The 18,927-nt window shown below is 41.8% G+C and overlaps 1 protein-coding gene across 9 annotated transcripts in view; it reads right to left on the minus strand.

Annotated features, from left to right (window-relative positions):
- LOC129191056 (neurobeachin-like) overlaps positions 1–18,927 on the minus strand; it is a 249,397-nt gene that overhangs the window by 187,862 nt on the left and 42,608 nt on the right. For 6 of the 9 annotated variants that reach the window (XR_008573133.1, XM_054794030.1, XM_054794029.1 and 3 more), the window contains exons 7-13: positions 16,060–16,179; positions 14,835–14,981; positions 9,522–9,719; positions 9,306–9,439; positions 6,537–6,645; positions 3,095–3,247; positions 486–654 (exon numbers count right to left, since the gene is read on the minus strand). Coding sequence is in view for 8 of the 9 variants with exons in the window: in XM_054794030.1 (XP_054650005.1) it covers positions 486–654; positions 3,095–3,247; positions 6,537–6,645; positions 9,306–9,439; positions 9,522–9,719; positions 14,835–14,981; positions 16,060–16,179 (1,030 nt within the window). In the remaining variant the exon portion in view is untranslated. Of the gene's footprint in view, positions 1–485; positions 655–3,094; positions 3,248–6,536; positions 6,646–6,728; positions 9,200–9,305; positions 9,440–9,521; positions 9,720–14,834; positions 14,982–16,059; positions 16,180–18,927 lie in introns of those variants that run through there. The other 3 variants (XM_054794034.1, XM_054794035.1, XM_054794036.1) reach the window with 3 other exon arrangements.

The following is an 18,927-nucleotide window of genomic DNA, read 5'->3' on the forward strand; positions in this document are numbered from 1 at the left end:
ACCTGTGTGCAAATGCTCTGAATAAAACAGTAGCGACTATAAAGCCAATATATCAGGATGAAATCCAGTTATGCTTTCAAATAGCAGAGGGAGGGAAAACACATACGTTTTCTAAACAGGCTCATAAGCATATGCATACTTTTGTTTCACAAGCAAACTAATAAATCTTTATTTTTTTTTTTTCTATGAAAAAACATTTTCTCATTTTGGGGTTGGTGACAGCACCTAATTACACCAGTGTTTCCCGGGGAGGGAAGGCCTTTATTTGTACAAATGCATTTCCATAATACCATGAAATAATATTTGTACTCAGTGGCAGTACAATTTCAGCGGTACTGCACGTGATCATTCCCCCCCCCCAAATAAATCATATTTCATTGCGAGTGAAAGCCAATATTTGACCAATTACAGCGGTTCTAATTTCAAGCAGCATGGACCACACCAGGCACCCATAGTATCCACGTTGCTAACATGCATGCGCTCACCGAGACCCTTCGGGGTGATGCCGCTGCCATCTGCGGGGTTGACAGCCCAGTAGTAGTACTTGAGAGTGTGCATTAGCTGGAGCACCGTGCCGCCTCGTCGAATGGTGTTACAGATGGTTGCCGTGCCGATGAACTCGGAGGAGAGGTATGTGTAGAGAGAAAGCTGGATCTGCAGCGAGAACACGTACGTGATCGATCGTAGCTGCAACTTGAAATACGTGGGAAAAACATAGAATTCATGGAATTAGAATCACCAGACGTTTTGGCGATCCTTTAAGGGTCACTCACATGATTTTTCAACTTTACTTAAATATCTCCTATATTGTTTGTAATTATGTTCTGCGTTCCTGAAAGCATATTTTAATTTGTAAAAATTACATGTTTGTACGTGGCGGCGGCCATGATGTGTCGGCAGTCTCAGAAAAGGGGCGTTTCCCAAGTGACATCGGTGAAGGAGCAGGATTGTAAACAAACGCTATCTCGTCGACTTCTTTCGGTATATTTTTCAGCAAAATAGTAGTAATGCCGAAACGTGCGAATGAAGCAAGTACGACAGACACCCACCGTGGCCGAGGATGGTGCATTGTAAGCGGACACATGTAGTGAGCAGTCCCGGTGGAGCTGTGGATGTCAGGAGAACCGCAGAACAGAGCGGAGTTAGCCACCCGACGTGGCCAAGGAAGGTGCTTTGTTGGCAGCGGCCGCCACAACGGCGACAAAATATAACAAAAAATCAGGCTATAAAGACTTCTTTACGCTCATTAAGAAGCCAATTTAAAGAATAATTGAAAGATAAGCAACTCCAAGGTAATTTACACTTACCATTCTGTGTTTGAAGCCGACCAATCTTCATCTGCATGCCTTTGACATCTCAGCATCAGACATAAAGTCCCATTATCGGTGGTTCGAATAAATTACGGCTGAATTCCATGTTCATTCCATGTTGTATTTCATCTCCAGATGGTTCTTCCTCCTGTTGGCACGTTGCTGAAATCTTTGCTATAATCACTGTAAACATCTTCTGTCTCGTCCATTCTCATGTTTGTTTACTCTAAGAGACTGCCAACACAACATGGCCACCGCCACGTACAAAAACGTCATTTTTACTAATTTAACGCTTTCGAAAAAAGGAACAACGTAGAACATAATTACAAACAATATAGAACATATTAAAGCAAAGTTGAAAAAAATCATGTCAGTGACCCTAGAAAAAGTCACGTTAGTCCCTGGTTTAGAAGGATATTCATTTTAAAACTATTGCTCAGACTCCGGCTGCTGTTGGAAAACTGAAGCATTGTGCTAGTTGAAAGCTAGCTCAAAAAGTATACTGTATGTCTATGTCTCAATTTGCGTACTTCCGTACTTCCACTTGGTCTTTTGAGTGCGTAAGTGTGTTCACACTGAGAAGAATGAAAAAAAAAGCAGTGCAATGGTAATAGCTGGATGTTAATGGACACTTCCCACCTTCAGTAGTCGCCGTGCTGGCTACAAATTGGAAAAGGGACGATACAAAAGTACTCCGGTTTCCTCCCACGTTCCAAAATCATGCATGTTAGCTTAATTGGTGACTCTAAATTGTCCATAGGTATGAATGTGAGTGTGAATGGTTGTTTGTCTATATGTGCCCTCTGGTTGGCTGGCGACCCCGCCTCTCGCCCGAAGTCAGATGGGATAGGCTCCAGCATACCCCCGCGACCCTAGTGAGGATAAGCGGCATAGAAAATTGATGGATGAACGATATCAAAGTGAGAAAAGTAATAAATTCAGTTTGGCTTATTATAAAAATAAGATAGGACTATGACAAGGGGGTGCAATTCAACATTAAGGAGAGGAGAAGAAGTCATTTCCGTTAAGCGCGCAGTGACAGTAATTGATTTGGGAAAGCACTACACTGTCAAAATCTGCGCTGAGACAATATATTATGACCTTGCATGACTTTATTATTTGACAAAAAAAACATCTTATGTCCTCTTTTGCACTTTCCCCATAATAATTTCACTGACAACACAATGTAGTTTAGCACAAAGGGGATGCGTTTTTCAAGCTGATGCGCAATTTGGCCTGAAATGACACACTGGTGATAAGTAAACACCACTCTGTTATTTCCATGACAACAGAAAAGCACAAAAACATTATCCAGTGGATTGAAGTCCTCCAAGTGTTGTGCGTTGGATGCTGGCTGCATGCCGCCATCATTTACACAGCTAGCTGCTGGAGGAAAGAGAGGGCAGAGGAAACGTGGATGGCGTGGCACGTCCTCAGGGAGGACGCCAGCGCTGCTCTGGGTACCAATGTATCTAAAAGTGGTCTAACCCACTTCATTACCTCACTGTTTCTCTCTCTCTCTTTTTTTTTTTTACCCACTCTCTCCCGGTGCTCTACTTTGGAGGACAGTAGCAGGAAAGCCTCTAAACAATTTAGCATTTATTTCACATATTTATTCATGCTTGGTCCCAGCCGCTTTCTGGAGACAAGTACACAGCTTCTGTGATATCTCATTTATGTATTAGTATGGGCAACAAGATGCCTTTGTGCAGCCACCCTGCAGGAAGCCCAACTCCTCATCATACGGCTATCTGGGACGACATGAATTACATACGCGGACTCACCTTGGCAGGGGTGTAGATCCAGATGGCGGCATTGAACAGGATGTGGTCGCATAGCTGCTTGAGCAGTGGCGCCCCGAATGTGAGCCCGTCAAGATATTTAGCAAATCCGAGGAACTGCTCCAGCACGGACCTGCTGATGTGCACCCGTGACGACTGTGGGAAGAACAACAAAGCAAGCTCTAACTGATGAGCAGAATCCTGGAAGCGATTAGCAAGCAAAATAAAACTATATATATATATATATATATATATATGTGAATATGTGTATGTATATACACACACTATATATATTACAGTATGATGTGCTATATATACAGTGACTTGAAAAAGTATTCATAGCCCTTGAACTTTCCCACATTTTGTCACGTTCCAACCACAAACATAAATATATTTTATTGGCATTTTAGATGAAAGATCAACACAAAGCGACACACAATTGTGAAGTAGAAGGAACATTGTACATGACTTTCACATTTTTTAAAAATAAACTGAAAAATGTGGCGTGCAAAAGTATTCAGCCCCCGTGTCAATACAGCTGCAAGTCTTTTGGGGTATGTCTATGTCTAGAGACTGGAATTTTTGCCCATTCTTCTTTGCAGAACAGCTCAAGCTCAGCAAGATTAGATGGAGAGCGTTTATGAACAGCAGTTTTCAGATTTTGCCACAGATTCTCGATTGGATTTAGGTCTGGACTTTGACTGGGCCATTCTAACACAGGAATATGTTTTGTTTTAAACCATTCCATTGTAGCTCTGGCTTTATGTTTAGGGTCGTTGTCCTGCTGGAAGGTGAACCTCAGCCCCATTCTCAAGTCTTTTGCAGATTCCAGCAGGTTTTCTTCCAAGATTGTCCTGTATTTGGCTCCATCCATCTTCCCATCAACTCTGACCAGCTTCCCTGTCCCTGCTGAAGAAAAGCAGCCCCACAACATGATGCTGCCACCACCACGTTTGACAGTGGGGATGGTGTGTTGAGAGTGATGTGCAGTGATAGGTTTCAGTCACACATAACGTTTTGCATTTAGGCCAAAAAGTTCCACTTTGGTCTCATCTGACCAGAGCACCTTCTTCCACACGTTTGCGGTGTCCCCCACATGACTTCTTATGGCTTTCTTTCAACAATGGCTTTCTTCTTGCCACTCTTCCATAAAGGCCAGATTTGTGCAGTGCACGACTAATTGTTGTCCTATGGACAGACTCCCCCATCTGAGCTGTGGATCTCTGCAGCTCCTTCAGAGTTACCGTGGGCGTCTTGGCTGCGTCTCTGATCAGTGCTCTCCTTCTTCGGCATGTAAGTTTCAGTGGACGGCCATGTCTTGGTAGGTTTGCAGCTGTGCCATACCCTTTCCATTTCCTGATGATGGATTGAACAGTGCTCCATGAGATGTTCAAAGCTTGGGAAATCTTTTTATAACCTAACCCTGCTTTAAACTTCTCCACAACTTTATCCCTGACCTGTTTAGTGTGTTCCTTGGACTTCATGATGCTGTTCACTGACCAGTGTCCTCTTAGCAAACCTCTGAGGCCGTCACAGAACAGCTGCATTTATACTAAGGTTAGATTACACACAGGTGGACTCCATTTGATCATTAGGTCAACAGCTGATCATTCAGCAATCATCAGGCAACCTCTGAAGGCAACTGGTTACAATCAGAGAAAAGGGGGCTGAATACTTTTGCATGCCACATTTTTCAGTTTTTTATTTAAAAAAAAATGTGAAAGTCATGTACAATGTTCCTTCTACTTCACAATTGTGTGTCGCTTTGTGTTGATCTTTCATCTAAAATGCCAATAAAATATATTTATGTTTGTGGTTGGAACGTGACAAAATGTGGGAAAGTTCAAGGGGTATGAATACTTTTTCAAGTCACTTGTACTATATAATGTATATATGACATTGCTATTTAAAATATTCCAAAACACAAAATAAATACAAGTACAAAAATACATTTGTTTTCAAAAACGCATACATTTCTCTAAATATAGCATAACACTTAAAACTGGAAAAATACAATCAATAAAAAATGCAGACTAAATATCAACATCTCAGCAATTAATAGCATGGAAGAAAAAAAATATATATATAAATATTGTATATATTAAATACATATATGAACTGTGCATTTACAATTACAGTCGGGCATCGTCTGAATTTGAAAGAATCCAGTTTTGATTCCGCATTTCACTTCCAGTTCCCAACAATTCTTGATTCCAATTCTTTAAAAGGCAGGTCTTGAAAATGAGGTCGCTTACCAGTTTTTTTTGGATGAAGTGTCTGAACTTCTACTTGTTTTTTTTTGGGTTTGTTTTTTAAATTACATTAACTTTACTTGACTATGATTTTCTCACAAGATTATGTTCAACCAGTGTAGGAACATCAAACCACTGAACTTGAACATAAACGATATGAAGCTTCTGACCAAGTGCAGTTTCATAAAAGCTTTATTTTTGAAAACCTCATGTGTGAGTGCTGCACCCAGAGAGGCTCCATGGAACGTAGGCAAGTGTGTAGGGGGAAAGGCAAGCCTCCAGTAGCCAGGGAATGGTGTGTGGAGGCCGGCCGGACCAGCAAGGTGCTCTGCCTGGAGTACACCCAGTGAGGCGCCAGCGGAGCCCAGAAATGGTGCATGGAGCGGAGCCCGGCCAAAAACGGCAGAAGATGATCTCTTACACACCTCCAGTGAAATTCTGTGGAAGGTGGGGAAGGGGCTTCATGCAGTAATGGTGCGAGGAGCTCGGCCTTAGTGGCAAGGTGTCCCGCCTGGCCCACGCCCAGAGAAGCACCAGAGGATGCGGGGAAATGCAGCTGGGAAATGGGCCTCCAGTAGCCCGGAAAAAGTCAAAACGGCGGCTATTTCTTTGACTGGGCATCGATACTAGAAATTCAAATAAAAAAAATGTAACAATCCCGGGAGAATCTGAATGTTAGTCTCGGTTTACATTGGTGGTTGAGACTCGATACCCAACCCTATTTTATAAAAACAAAACGGTTTTAAATGAATAAACACATATTTGAATTGCTTGTTACAAAAACGTTAGGTTTCTACTAACTGCAGCATTAATGCTTAAACAGTTTAGGAGTAGAGTTGAATTAAAGGACGAGTTCGTAAGAGCAGAGTCTTTTGTCATGTCCCAGGGTGTAAAAATGGTTCGACTTTGCATAGAATTTCTACTTTGTGCATTTCCACCAGACTGCCACCTGCTCTCTGCCCAGGTGGGAACTCGGTAACGGCCAGAAGAGAGATAAATGAAGGTGCAGGAGAAGCAAAGGTGTGGTTTAAACATATCTTGAACAGATGGAGCCATACGTGAGAGTGTGATAGCTGGCGGTGGGTCGCGATACGGGGGTGGGGGCCTGCGTTCGGTCGGCAAGGTAATACACTGAGTGACAAAGTGATATCACTGAGAAAGGAAGCATTCAGTGAATGTGTTCTTTGTGTTACCTTCTCTAGGAGGTATCCAATCACCAAAAAGCCCTTTCCTCCAAGCATTTGTTCCTGCATGGCAACGGAACTTTTAAGTAGCTCCACCAGAAAGGCCAGGAGAGTAGCACTGGAAAAAGAACCAGATGGATAACCGCTGGTTATCACTGTAAGACAGCATCACAAAATTTGGTAACAACAGAGGCAGATTACAGTGAGTTGGGTCAGTATAAGGTCAACTGAAGGGGTGAATTAGCGTGTACCAAGCACAGAGGGAGCCAGGAAAGGTCCGCTGAAGGTGCCTTTTACCGTTGTTCAGCTGAAGCCTTTGGCTGAGTGACAGCGGTGCCGGGTGACGCTCAGTAATCGGCTTTGCCTCACATTCTCTGGTGGCCTCCACTCAAGCACAACAATAACAAGGACACAATCACTCCAGCGCAGGCTGGCCCAGAGATGCACTACATGCATACAAAGTCCTGTGGTCGAGTGTCGCCTCGTCTGTTTGCTCTCAGCAAGCGCTTATTTATTCCTTCCAACTGTTGCCAAACTTTAATAAAATTCATGATACCAGAAAGGAATGCTTTCTTTGAAATGATGACCTTTGTCAAGTGCAAGGGTGTGACTTCTGTTTATATAATGTACCTTTTTGTTTGTGCGTAACTCTGTTTACAGGGTTTCTAACAAACCTGATTGATGTGGCATGGCCCAAATCCTTGAAACAGTACACTGTGGTTGCCTTTAAACCACGTTGTAATACGGAGTACTCTCACCTACACGACTGGAGTGAAACACCATTAATAATGACTAAATACACACACGCACACGCACACGTCCTCCCCCGCCATCTAATCCAACTTATCACCATATACACACACACACACAGTATAGACACATACACATATATATGGATATATAATACAGATGGACTGACGCAGTGTATTAATAGCACGACAAGATGCCCGCTCTATTGCACAAAAACGTACACAAACAGAGGCAAAATTGTGGCGTAAATTTTCAACATCAACCAAAAAACGCACTAACCTGGGCGTACTCTAACCAAGGTTCCACTGTATATTTGACTAATATCGTATTGTTCTGTGCCTCTTCAGGTCATTGGTGTGTGAGAGTGACAGGAAGAAAAGCCCTGACTTACTTGGAAAAAGTTGACCCGGAATATAAGACAACCTGTCGTTTTCAGGCTTCTTCACAAAAAAACGTCTTATATTTGGGTCACAACAGTATGTAGAGCATGTCTTCGATATTAGACTATATACTGATATTACATTATGCCCTGGCATGCATCATTTTCCACAATGATGTCATCCCAATGCTGATTTTCAATATACTGTACCTAGAGGACCTTCAGCCTCATGTGTGTACAGTCATGCTTTGTTTATTGTGGTTGATTGGTTCCAGAACCGACTGCGATAAATGAATTTCCGCAAATTAGGATTCAATATTAATACATAATAAATACTGTATTAATAAAAAATGTTGGTAGCGAAGGCATAGAAAACCTGTTGATGACTTTCTAAATACTGTTTTACCATTATCACCCAGTAGACATGAAATAACATCCCTACAGTCACCTTCACACTTCAATTATTTTTTGTTTACACCACATTGCGCAACTACAATGCACAGGCAATGCTACCGAGCTAAGTAGCTAGCCACCATTTTTTTTAAGTTTTAAGTTAGGAAAGGGTTCCAAATGGAGAGGGGGTAAAAGTGCTAAATAAGAAGCCAAACAAAAACGTACCACTTCCACACGGAATGGAAGGATAAAATTTTCCCCACTATGTCATGACTTTGCATCCATGGCTGCACGTTAAAGTCATGTAAAGTAAGGTAATGTCTCTTCAATGTAACATGAATAATAAATATTTGATTTGATTTGATTAATATTTGACTAAAAATAGGCCATGGTCAACCACAAAACATTCATATTTGAAAAAGCGCGATAGAGAGAGGGAGTGATGTTAGAACTGTGACGTAGCCAGGGAAGTCTTTACACGGAAATAAAACACCTAAACCCCTCATTATGCCGAGGTTTGTGATAGGATGGGGAAAGGTTTTTCGTTTTCGGTTGAAATGGTGTATAGGGTTTTTTTGGACGCAGGATTTGGCAAGATATGTGTTTTATAAAAATACCTGTCTATATGTAGACTTATTTGTGTACAACTGGATTGTTTTATATTTAAAAACAGAACAGGTTTTCCACTTGTACCTCCAGTTTTACACAAGCTGTTAAGCTTCCAGGGAGGAACTGAACTGTCTGCCGTGATAGTTTTGAGTCGTCTGTTTTCATACTACTCGAGGATGAGCGGAATCACACCAGATATTAAATCCAGACATTATTTGTAGCAGAATCTTCAAAGCTTCTGAGCCCAGCGGGATTTCCAAGCACTCGCTCTAAAAGGGCCCAACAAACAAAGTGTTGGCCAGTGAGCAGCGGGGCTGCTCTGGAGAAGACCCTTCAAATGCCCGAGTGGGAGGGGGAGTAAACATAAGAGACAACTTCAGAGGCAAGAGAGCTTTTGGCTTGGAGGGTTTACGCTGTTGTGATGTGGTGTGCAGCCGCCGCTGTGGCTATCTGGTCAAAATGCTGGCGTTCAACCAACATGGAATTAGATCAGAGCTCTGACGCCATCCGGAGCGCAGTGGGAGAGCTTTGGAGTGGCCAGCTCAATGAGCGGAAGGAGCGCAGCATTCATCAATGTGGAAAAAAAGAAACATTACTTCGCAAAGTGAATATATATAGCAACTGCCATTTAGTCTCACAGGTCTCACCATACAGTGCTCTCCACTTGGCTGTCGTTTAACTGATGGTAGTCCAGCTGGGCAAACAGAGGGAAGAGAACCTGGATGCCACCGATGGAGTGGATGGCGCGGTGGATGGAGTGAGTCACTGTCGCTTTCACATCCTGGAAATGTCGAAAACAAATGACTTATAGACATGTTAACACGGGATCTGTAAGTGGCAACTATTTTTAGTCCGGCACCAACCTGTAGCATAAGAGCATGGGGTGAATGGACAAAGATGGAGGTGTTTTCTCGGGGCGAAGACTCCAGACAGAGTTGTGCATCGGTGGCCTTGGAGTTATAAGTGAAGGCGATGGAGTTGGCCAGCTTGCCGTCATACAACACTTGCTTGTGATGTTCCGCTAGGTGGACATCGCTCTCCGACTTGAACTTGAATGTACTCTGGGAGGGGAGGAAATCAAATAAGGATAGAATTAACTTCAGATATGGTTTTTGCCTGCACTTTTTTTACATGTAAGCATTCAATGAAGGTATTATATTTACAAGAAATATTTGTAATATATGGTGGTGTAACGTACGCCATAAGTACGAACCTCAGTTTGAAGGTCACGGTTCGGTTCATCTTTTTAGTAAGGGAACACAATGCAAAACATAAAACTGTGTGTTGTAATTATTTTTAAAAATACATGACACATATGTAACTGCAATTTGCTGGCTTATTAAAAACATCCTACAGAAATGTCTTAGTTAATATAAGCCGTAATAGCCAGCGTTTTTTTTTTTTTTTTTTTAAACTTTCAACCTAGCGGTGTCGCTAATTTATGACCATTTCTAATCCCGTAACGTCTCCTATACTCCACAACGACAACTCATCTTTTAAATACTGTGTCGCTCGCAAGTCAGCAGCTCATTCTTGAGCAGAAGACAATCACGACTCATAAGGGAGCTCTTGAGGACCTGGTCAAACCATTGGCAATCGCCGTTGGTCATTACTCAATATAACAGTCTGACTCACTCTGTCATCTTACAAGGAAAATCATCACACAGCATGATTTATGATTTATAAATAAAAAGCTTAATTAATAGCTTAATTATAATAATAATAATAATAATAATAATAATAATAATAATAATAATAATAATAATAATAATATAAGCTACAAGACAAGTACCAAATACAAGTTAAAAAAAAAGCTATTTTAACTTTTACCCAGCATGCATCACTCCTAGCAATGCATTTCATTGGCCAACAGCAACCATGAGCGCCCAGCAGCCATGCCTGGGGGGCCACCAAAGGTAGCTCAAGAGTGCCTCTGACGTCACCAAATGAACTCTCTTACTTGGTATTCTCAAAATGTGATCTACTGATTCTACTTCAGTAAATGTGACTGAAGTATCATCACTCAAAAGTACATACTGGAATAAAAACAATATACAAGATTTACTAGGAAACACACGAACATTACATTAACATAAGATTTGTTTAAACTACGTTTTTTCTCACATGCTTTACATGCATACCTCGAGTAAAGTTTACTGTGACAAAAAAATGATTTTTTTCCACTGTGCCTCATCTGCTACACCCCTACGATCCTTCAGGTCATGGGACAACTACAAGTAGAATATATTGTCAGATTCTTTTCATGTAATGTCAGAATCTTGTCTCCTCTCATTCTCGTGTAGATCTAACTTCGTGTATCATCTCATTGAGTGTCTCCTGACACCACTACCAATAATACATCTCATAAATAACACATTGTATTTTTACAATAAGCCGTGTGCCAATTAAAAAAAAAATGGCTGCAGATGAAAATGGCCCCCAGGCCGCACTTTGGGTACCCCTGGTTTTGTTTCAGGAAAGTGCAAGTGCAACAGCACCAGTTTGAACTATGTGAATTATTTTATATTTCGTAAATGAAAGTAGTATAAAAATGGATGCATGGAAGTTCCTTATTGCTTGAAGTGCAGCATGAATAGCTCCAGCTGTGCCTGGATACTCAAGCTTCATTTCTATAATATTGTCCCTTGAGAAGTATACTACAAATGCCTACAATACTGTAAAATAAAATTAAAATGTCAGGGTCAAGAGTACTCACTTATCCAAGATACTCTATATCTATGGTAAAAAGAAAACAAACATACTGAAGAAAAAATGTATTTTGGTATTTTGTGATCATTGGCTGGATAGGAAAACAGCCTGTGAACATAAAGACATTGCACATTGGATGTTTAAAGCTAATTGAGCTCATCAGCAAAACAATTCCTTGCAAAAAGTTGAAAAGGGAAGCGTGAGCGTGCGCTAAATGTCTTCTGAATGAGCATAACGATTGTGTTTATCCACTGTGATCAAATGTGAATAGAAGTCAGCAGGCATCACACTGTGTAGTCTCTCTAATCCTTCAAACATCTCGCTTCATAAGAATGATGGGAAGCAACAAGCTGCCTACCCGCACTGCGACGCGAGCACGGTCCCTGTGTGAAAATAATGATCTCATAAGTTGTGGCTGAAAACACCTGGCGGCATAGCAGCATCAGTCCACTGCCCAGCCAGTCTTATAAAAGACTGCTAGCACACTTGGACACTTTCTGTCCTGTTGCCAGGGGCCGTCATTGATTGTAGAGTTTTATTGCAGTGATGCTCTCAAAGGAAAAGTTGGCGATAAATCAGGCTTGACCACAACAATGTTGGTGATAAGTGTGCTGGAATAAGTAAAATAGTAAAGTAAATAGTAAAGTAAAAAGTAAATAGTAAATAGTAAAATACTGCAAAAGACAACACTGTATGAATAAGGACGACTATTAAGGCTTCCTTTCAATATCTGCTGTATCCATGAAGGTAGTGACAGTAGAAGGCAAAGACGATATGTCAAAGCATTTTTTATTCGGAGCCCCTCTCCCCCCATTACAAGTCTTTGTCAGGGTTTAATGCGTGATGTGGCGTGAGCAACCACAGTGAACAATGGTAATTAAAGAGAGAAGGGGAATGTAATTGTAGCTGGAACTAATCAATGTGTTGCAACAGTCATTTATATTGCAAATGTTGATCTGAAATCGGAGAAGCCGTTCGAGAAGGTGGGCTGTACGCCTTCTGAATGAGGCGTATACACGGGAAATAACGTACTACAAGCCAACCAATCACAAGGATGTCTGATATTGACTTTTTTGCCGATATTGTCTAACTCTCAATTTCCGATACGGATATCAGCCGATACATGTACAGTAACCCCCATATCGCATAATGGACACAGCATCAGCATTTAGCTTCTCAACGTGGCTGTAAACAACATTGCAAAACATCTGAGAAATATTTATAGGCTGTGACAATTGTTTTGAAATGCGTCTTTGTAGGCTCTCAGTCGTACAGGAGTTGTCCAACGAGGGAAAGGCTTCTTGAGACGTCATCTGGACTTCTGTGAAGAAGGTGTCGGACGTTTCGCTCCTCATCCGAAGAGCTTCGTCAGCGAACTAATAAGTGCTGGTAGCCTAGGCCTTAAATACAGTAAGAGTGGGCGGAATTGGTGTGCTAATGCCCTCCTCCTATTGGTTCCTTACACTAAGCCTGGGCGGAGTTGTGGTCTAATCCTCTCCTCCCATTAGCACCTCCGAACAAAGGGAAGTGTAGCTCCCTGTAGTTGGGTATGAACGACTCTGATACTGGCTCGTTAGCATCTATTGTTCTGGTTCTTCCCTGGCTCCACCTCATTTGCAAGACTAAGAGCTGTGGGTTTTGGTCTCAGTAACCTGCTGAACACAGGGTCCAAATTAAACCTCAAACCACCATTCCGATTCAATGATGGGTTCTGTTGTTTGACAAAAATAGCTTCCTTTACTCCTCTTTCAAACCATCCGTTTTCTTTGGCCAAAATCTTTACCTCGCTGTCCTGAAAAGAGTGATTGGTTGCTTTAAGGTGTAGATGTACTGCTGATTGAGGACCACTAGAATTGTCCCTGCGATTTGTTGACCCTCATTTGTTTTGAAAGTCAACAGAGTAGCCTTTTACATTTTTTGATCATCAAGAAGTCCAGGGAGGAAAAGAAAGTGTCATAATTCTCATGTAGGCCAGCACTCAGTGCAGCAGCACGCTGTGTTGGTTTCCAAGCCACACTACAAAACTGCACGTAAAATGATCAGATTTTAATGAAATTTCATCTCCAGATATATATTTAAGTGAATTTATATCCTAAATACCTTCTAGCTTGTCCTGAAGCTCCAATCCATGATTTTGACAGGTTTAAAGTTGGACTTAACTTTCAAAGCCGTCGTATGAGTGGAGGTGGTCCAACGCTCGGTATAAATCCGATACGAAATTGTAGAGGAAGAAGTAATCTACCTAACAAACATGCATACAAATGATAATACACCCGGTATCATATGAAAATCAGCATTTTCACTGACGTCTCCAAGGACGCTCCCAATCCAGCGCACGCACTCGGTGTCACATTTTACCCTCGCTTACTTCTGGGAAAAGTAACATTCCTACTAGTGAGGATAAGCGGCATAGAAATGCATGGATGGATGGAAGAAGCGAGCTAGTTTGCTACTAGCCACCCACAGTTGTTTACACTCTTGAGAGGTGGCTTGATGAGGTCATTTGCATGCCAGAAAATACCCATGTGCCTATACACAGCTTTGTGTTTATTATTGGCTTACATTATAGGGAAAAATCCCCATACTGATATTACATTTTTTAGGGTTGACATTATCAGACATCCCTAGCCTTTACGGTTTACGTTTTTTTTGGCATCAGGGTTTGCAGGAGGAGGAGCGGGCTGGTGTAACATAACACAAGACTATAATCCAAGTTTCAGATACTGAACTCAAAACTAAAACTGGTGAAATGCACCAGAGAGTGTGAAAAATACAGTACATGTTGGCAGGTTTGCTTGGAGCACACGACTAACTACACCATCTAATACACAGTGAAATCATGCGTCAGACATCAAACCAGGTTAAAGGCAACCCAGACAAGTGAACAGTACATCAAGTCAGATGTGTTACAATGTACGTACTCCAAACACTCCATTAAAAGCCTCTTATATGCTGGAGGACTTGACCTTCCTCCCCCGTTACTAACATGCCATCAAGAGCTGCAATGAGTGCAGGGCGAAGCTGCTCCTCAACGGAAAGCCTGACTGCATGGATGGTAAAACCCGGCATCATGAATCATCACAAAGGGAATTTTAGACGTCAGTGAGGTATTCATTTGAACAATATGTTGATTGTTGTGTTTGCGGGTTTCAGCGGTGTAGACTGAGAAACGTTTGAAGACCCTTTTTAATCTGTGCTTGTCTGTGAGGCAAAATGTGATAAAAGGCAACGGGCCGTTTTGTCGTGTAACACATTAAAAATTCTGCAGACCAAACAGCGCGAGTGGTGAGGACGAATAAAAACGTTCTCTCCAAGTTCCTGGTCTAGGTAAGTATGTTTATGGAGGAGTACATCTTTGTCAGGATGGAGAAGCAATGCTACATATAGCACTACAGCACAGCGTCATTGATTTAGTAAAGATTACAAGAGGATAAAGTCTAATTTGGCCACCCTCAAGGTCATCATACCTTATAGCCTGGGCCAAGCTGATGGATGGCAAAGATCTGAGCGGGATTCAGAGCATCGCCAAACACGTAGACTGCTCCCAGCTGTCCACAGAAGACTCTGTTCGCATCGGCCGTCTCAGAGGAGCCCAGGAAACACTTATCGTAACTCTGTAAGCCGAGAAAAAGGACGGCGTTGTTTCAAAGTTTGGCACTGAAGAGGGGTGGGGGAAAAAAAGCATGTGTTCAAATTGACTTTTAACAATGATTGAGTAGAATGTACAGCCTTTCCTCAAGCCAGCTCCCTCCTGAGCACCTCAACACTTTGACCTCAGAAAATCAGAAATGCAACCACCATCCGTGCAACGTTGTGCAGTCAGGCTCGATTCCCCGTAGGAAGAAAATCCATTTTCCAAAAATTAGGACTCAGTGCAGACTTTTGGGAAATGGGAATACAGCGGTGATATCATTCTGAATGAAACCCGCTGCTATTATGACCGCTACCATCGCTCCATGTGAACGTTATTTTACCTAATGCACTCCTTTTAATGACTTTGCTCCTCCGCACATTTGAGATTTTCCTTTCTTTCTGTTTTTAACTTCCACAACACACAAAATAGATGCAGCAGTCATGTCTACATTTGTATTCATAGTACATTTGTTGAATAATAATAATAACATTATATATAATAGTAATAGTAAATAAGGTTTGTGTATGTTAAAAATAATGTATTATTATTTGCTATGTGAAGCGCTTGAAGATGCAATCTGAAGTTGATGCGATTGTTAATCCAGAAATGGAATAAAACAATAGCCAACACAGAGGACTAATTCAAGAGATGGAATATCCCCTCGGTGCAATGCAGGTGCTCTTGCAGCCATGTTTGATTTAATCACAACTTTCCAAGGGGGGGACACTCTTTCCCCACCCATCAGTGATGTCTGCAGTTAATGTGATGGAGTATTTCATGAAGCACACCGGTCATTTAAGCAATCTGAGTGCCTGAGAGTGTAAATGTGACGGTGTTTATTCCTCATTCAAACATGCAAATGGACTTGAGTGAAATATTTTCCATGCGTGTGTGATCATCCCTTATCCAACTCTTTGCAACACATCTGCTGAGCATATGAATATTCATGAAACGGAAGACATTTGAAGACAGATAATGCAACAAATGGGCGCCGTTGAGGGTGCAAGTGTTTCTTTTCCCCGACAAGTATGCAATGATGTAAAAAAGAGTGTACTTGCATCATTTGTGTTAATGTGCCAAGCCATGTCTCCGTAAGAAACCAGTTGGCCGTTGACGTAACAACGGATTTCGCTGTTCCTCCAGCGGCTGTAGACGTGAACGATGCTGATCATGTACCACTGAGGGGGAGGGAGAGCACAGTCACAGTGAGGAGATCTCACAACAGACGTTAAAGGAGACCTATTTAATGATGTTCTGACAGTAATATGGGGCCCTGGGGCCTGTTTGTGAGCCCAAACGTGAGAAAAATCTATCATCACGCTCACTTGCTCCACTTTTGAGAGAGGAGACACTCAAACCATCACTCTGGAAATTGTTGCTTTGCATGAACAAAAAAAAAAATCCTTCCTCATGGACATGATACCAGCCCCGAGCGAGATGAGCCCAGCCCAGCCCAGCCCATGCATGCAAATAAAGCAGGCTTTGTTATAAGTCTTGAAATACAGCTGGAGCTCTGCCAACTATCCATCAGTCAGCAATGTGGGAGCTGAAAGTTTGATCATTTTGTTTTTCTTCGGTGAATAAAAAAAGATGGTTCCTTCTGCTGCTGAGAGTGTGCCAACGTTTGAATGCACCCCGAGCATTATACCCCGCCTCTTCCTGCTTTGACTACGGAGGCTATGCCGACGTAACACGCGCCCATGCGCTAGTTATGTTTATCATCAGCTAATGATAGCAATTTGGCAAAGTTTAGCTACTAACATTAGCTATCATTGAATGTATATCACAACCACGTTATGACTCCAAATGGTCGGTGGCTTCGTATGTGTATATGAGCGGTGAGTGACAGCCATGAACGTTACGTATTTTATTCATATTTCCGACAAATTTTCTGCAGTATAATTTGGAACTGTGAAAAATAAACATTCCTTGGACATGCTGTTGTTTTAAACCACTATTGGTAACATATGCTAGCCGGCAGTGGTGTTCTTGGATTTGTTTTGGTTTCGAAAGATGTCATTAGGAGCAAGTTGCATACAGTCCCTTTAACATGTGACAGTATTGTTAGGACATCTACTACGTTACATCTATTATGTCATGTAAGTGCACAGGTACAGTGTGAAAGTGGATAATGTGCACAATAGCGCTTCTTGTCGGAGACAGGCGTGGATGAACACAGCTTGTTAGCATCTTAGCTACAGACACACAAAACAGTGAGTTACCAGCCACGATTACTAAAATTGAATTTTGGACAACACACTTATGACACCATTGCGTGACACTTATTTGACTGTTGATCAATACTCAGCATAGTTATTTATATAGTCTATGTAGGAACCTCCATCATATGGTGCTAAATGGTGAAAAACATAACTGTGCATCAGCAACACATTTTAATTTTGAGCTCGAGGAGAACCCCATACAGCCACAAGGATTGCCTTCCCAAGTCGGAAGTCTGCAGTGGAACATTGTAAATAATAGATTGCAGGAAAGGCAAAATAATAAAAAAGGGAACGGCAGTCTGTTTGGCTGTCTGGCTGCATTAAAAGCCGTGACTACAGTTAAGAAAAACTCATGTAAATGAGGTGCAAAGATCATTATCATTAAAGAAGGAGAGAGACATCACTTTAACAGCCATGTGAGTACTTCTACTTCTTAGGAACAGCATCCTCCATTTGTGTGCATGCCTGGTGATGTAAACAGTTAGAAAATGTTACAGTTGGCTGCAGGTTCTCATTTAATGGAAAAAGACACACTCTTCAGTAATTCTCTCTGTAGATGCGCAATCAATGCAGGAATTAGAACCAAAGAATAAAAAATACATAGAGTATGAACAGCATCTGCTAGACTTGCCTGAAGCTTCCTCTCAACACTGTAATTTAGGGGTGTCAAACTGGTGCCATGGAGGGCCGAGACACTGCAGGTTTTCTTTCCAGCCAGTCACTAAAGCAGGTGATTTTAATGATCAACACCTTCAGTTTGAGGGAAGGAGCTCATCAATTAAATCACCTGCTGAAGAAACTGGTTGGAGAGAAAACCTGCAGCGTCTCGGCCCTCCATGGCACCAGTTTGACACATGTGCTGTAATCGGTGCCTCAGTGTTTATTGCTTTGACCTAAGAAGGCCATCACGAGCGTGCACGCACAGAGGTATGGACAATTAAAGAGAGGATTCATGGTTGACGGGAGCGGGGGAGAACGCAGGCCAGCCGGTGCCAATTTATATCAGCATTCACGCACAAGATGCCTCAAAATCAATTAAAAGCTTATTTCAACATGCCAGGTCTTCGAGGAGTCATCTACTGAACGTGAGGTGAGCTGTGCCGGCAAGTGAAGAGTTGTAATTGCTAATATTGTTGGACGTTTTCTAGTGAAGGAAGGCTACTTTACAGCATGGATCTCATCAGCACAATGATGGTCCTGATGGATTCCAACGCTGCTGGCATGACCAGGAGAGCCCATCTGAGATGTTTTGGGGAACCATGAATCCTCTCTTTAATTGGCTTTTTTGAGTTATGGTCTTAAACTTTTGATCAGCTGATGAAGAGCCGATTTCAGTTGAACGCTTGTTTGCAATCATTTCCCGAGTCCATTTTTTGATTGCCTCACTCCCATTGCTTCTTTTGGCAATTGGAAGCTCTACTGGGAACATCTTTAAGATCCAAAAGTGCAAAAATAAATTCTTGGAATTTTTCCAACTGGTCTTAAAATTTTGATCAGGAGTGTACACTACTGGTCAAAAGTTTTAGAACACCCCAGTTTTTCGGAGTTATTTATTGAAATTGAAGTGGTTCAAGTCGAATGACTAGCTTGAAATGCTACAAAAGGTAAATGGTGAAGGTAAGGTTCCCCAAACTGAAAAAGAATGTGTATTTCAGAATGATACTGGTTCAGGTACAACCAATTAAAGCTGTTCTGCAGAAATGG

Source organism: Dunckerocampus dactyliophorus, chromosome 12 (genome assembly GCF_027744805.1).
Source record: "Dunckerocampus dactyliophorus isolate RoL2022-P2 chromosome 12, RoL_Ddac_1.1, whole genome shotgun sequence".
NCBI lineage: Eukaryota > Metazoa > Chordata > Actinopteri > Syngnathiformes > Syngnathidae > Dunckerocampus > Dunckerocampus dactyliophorus.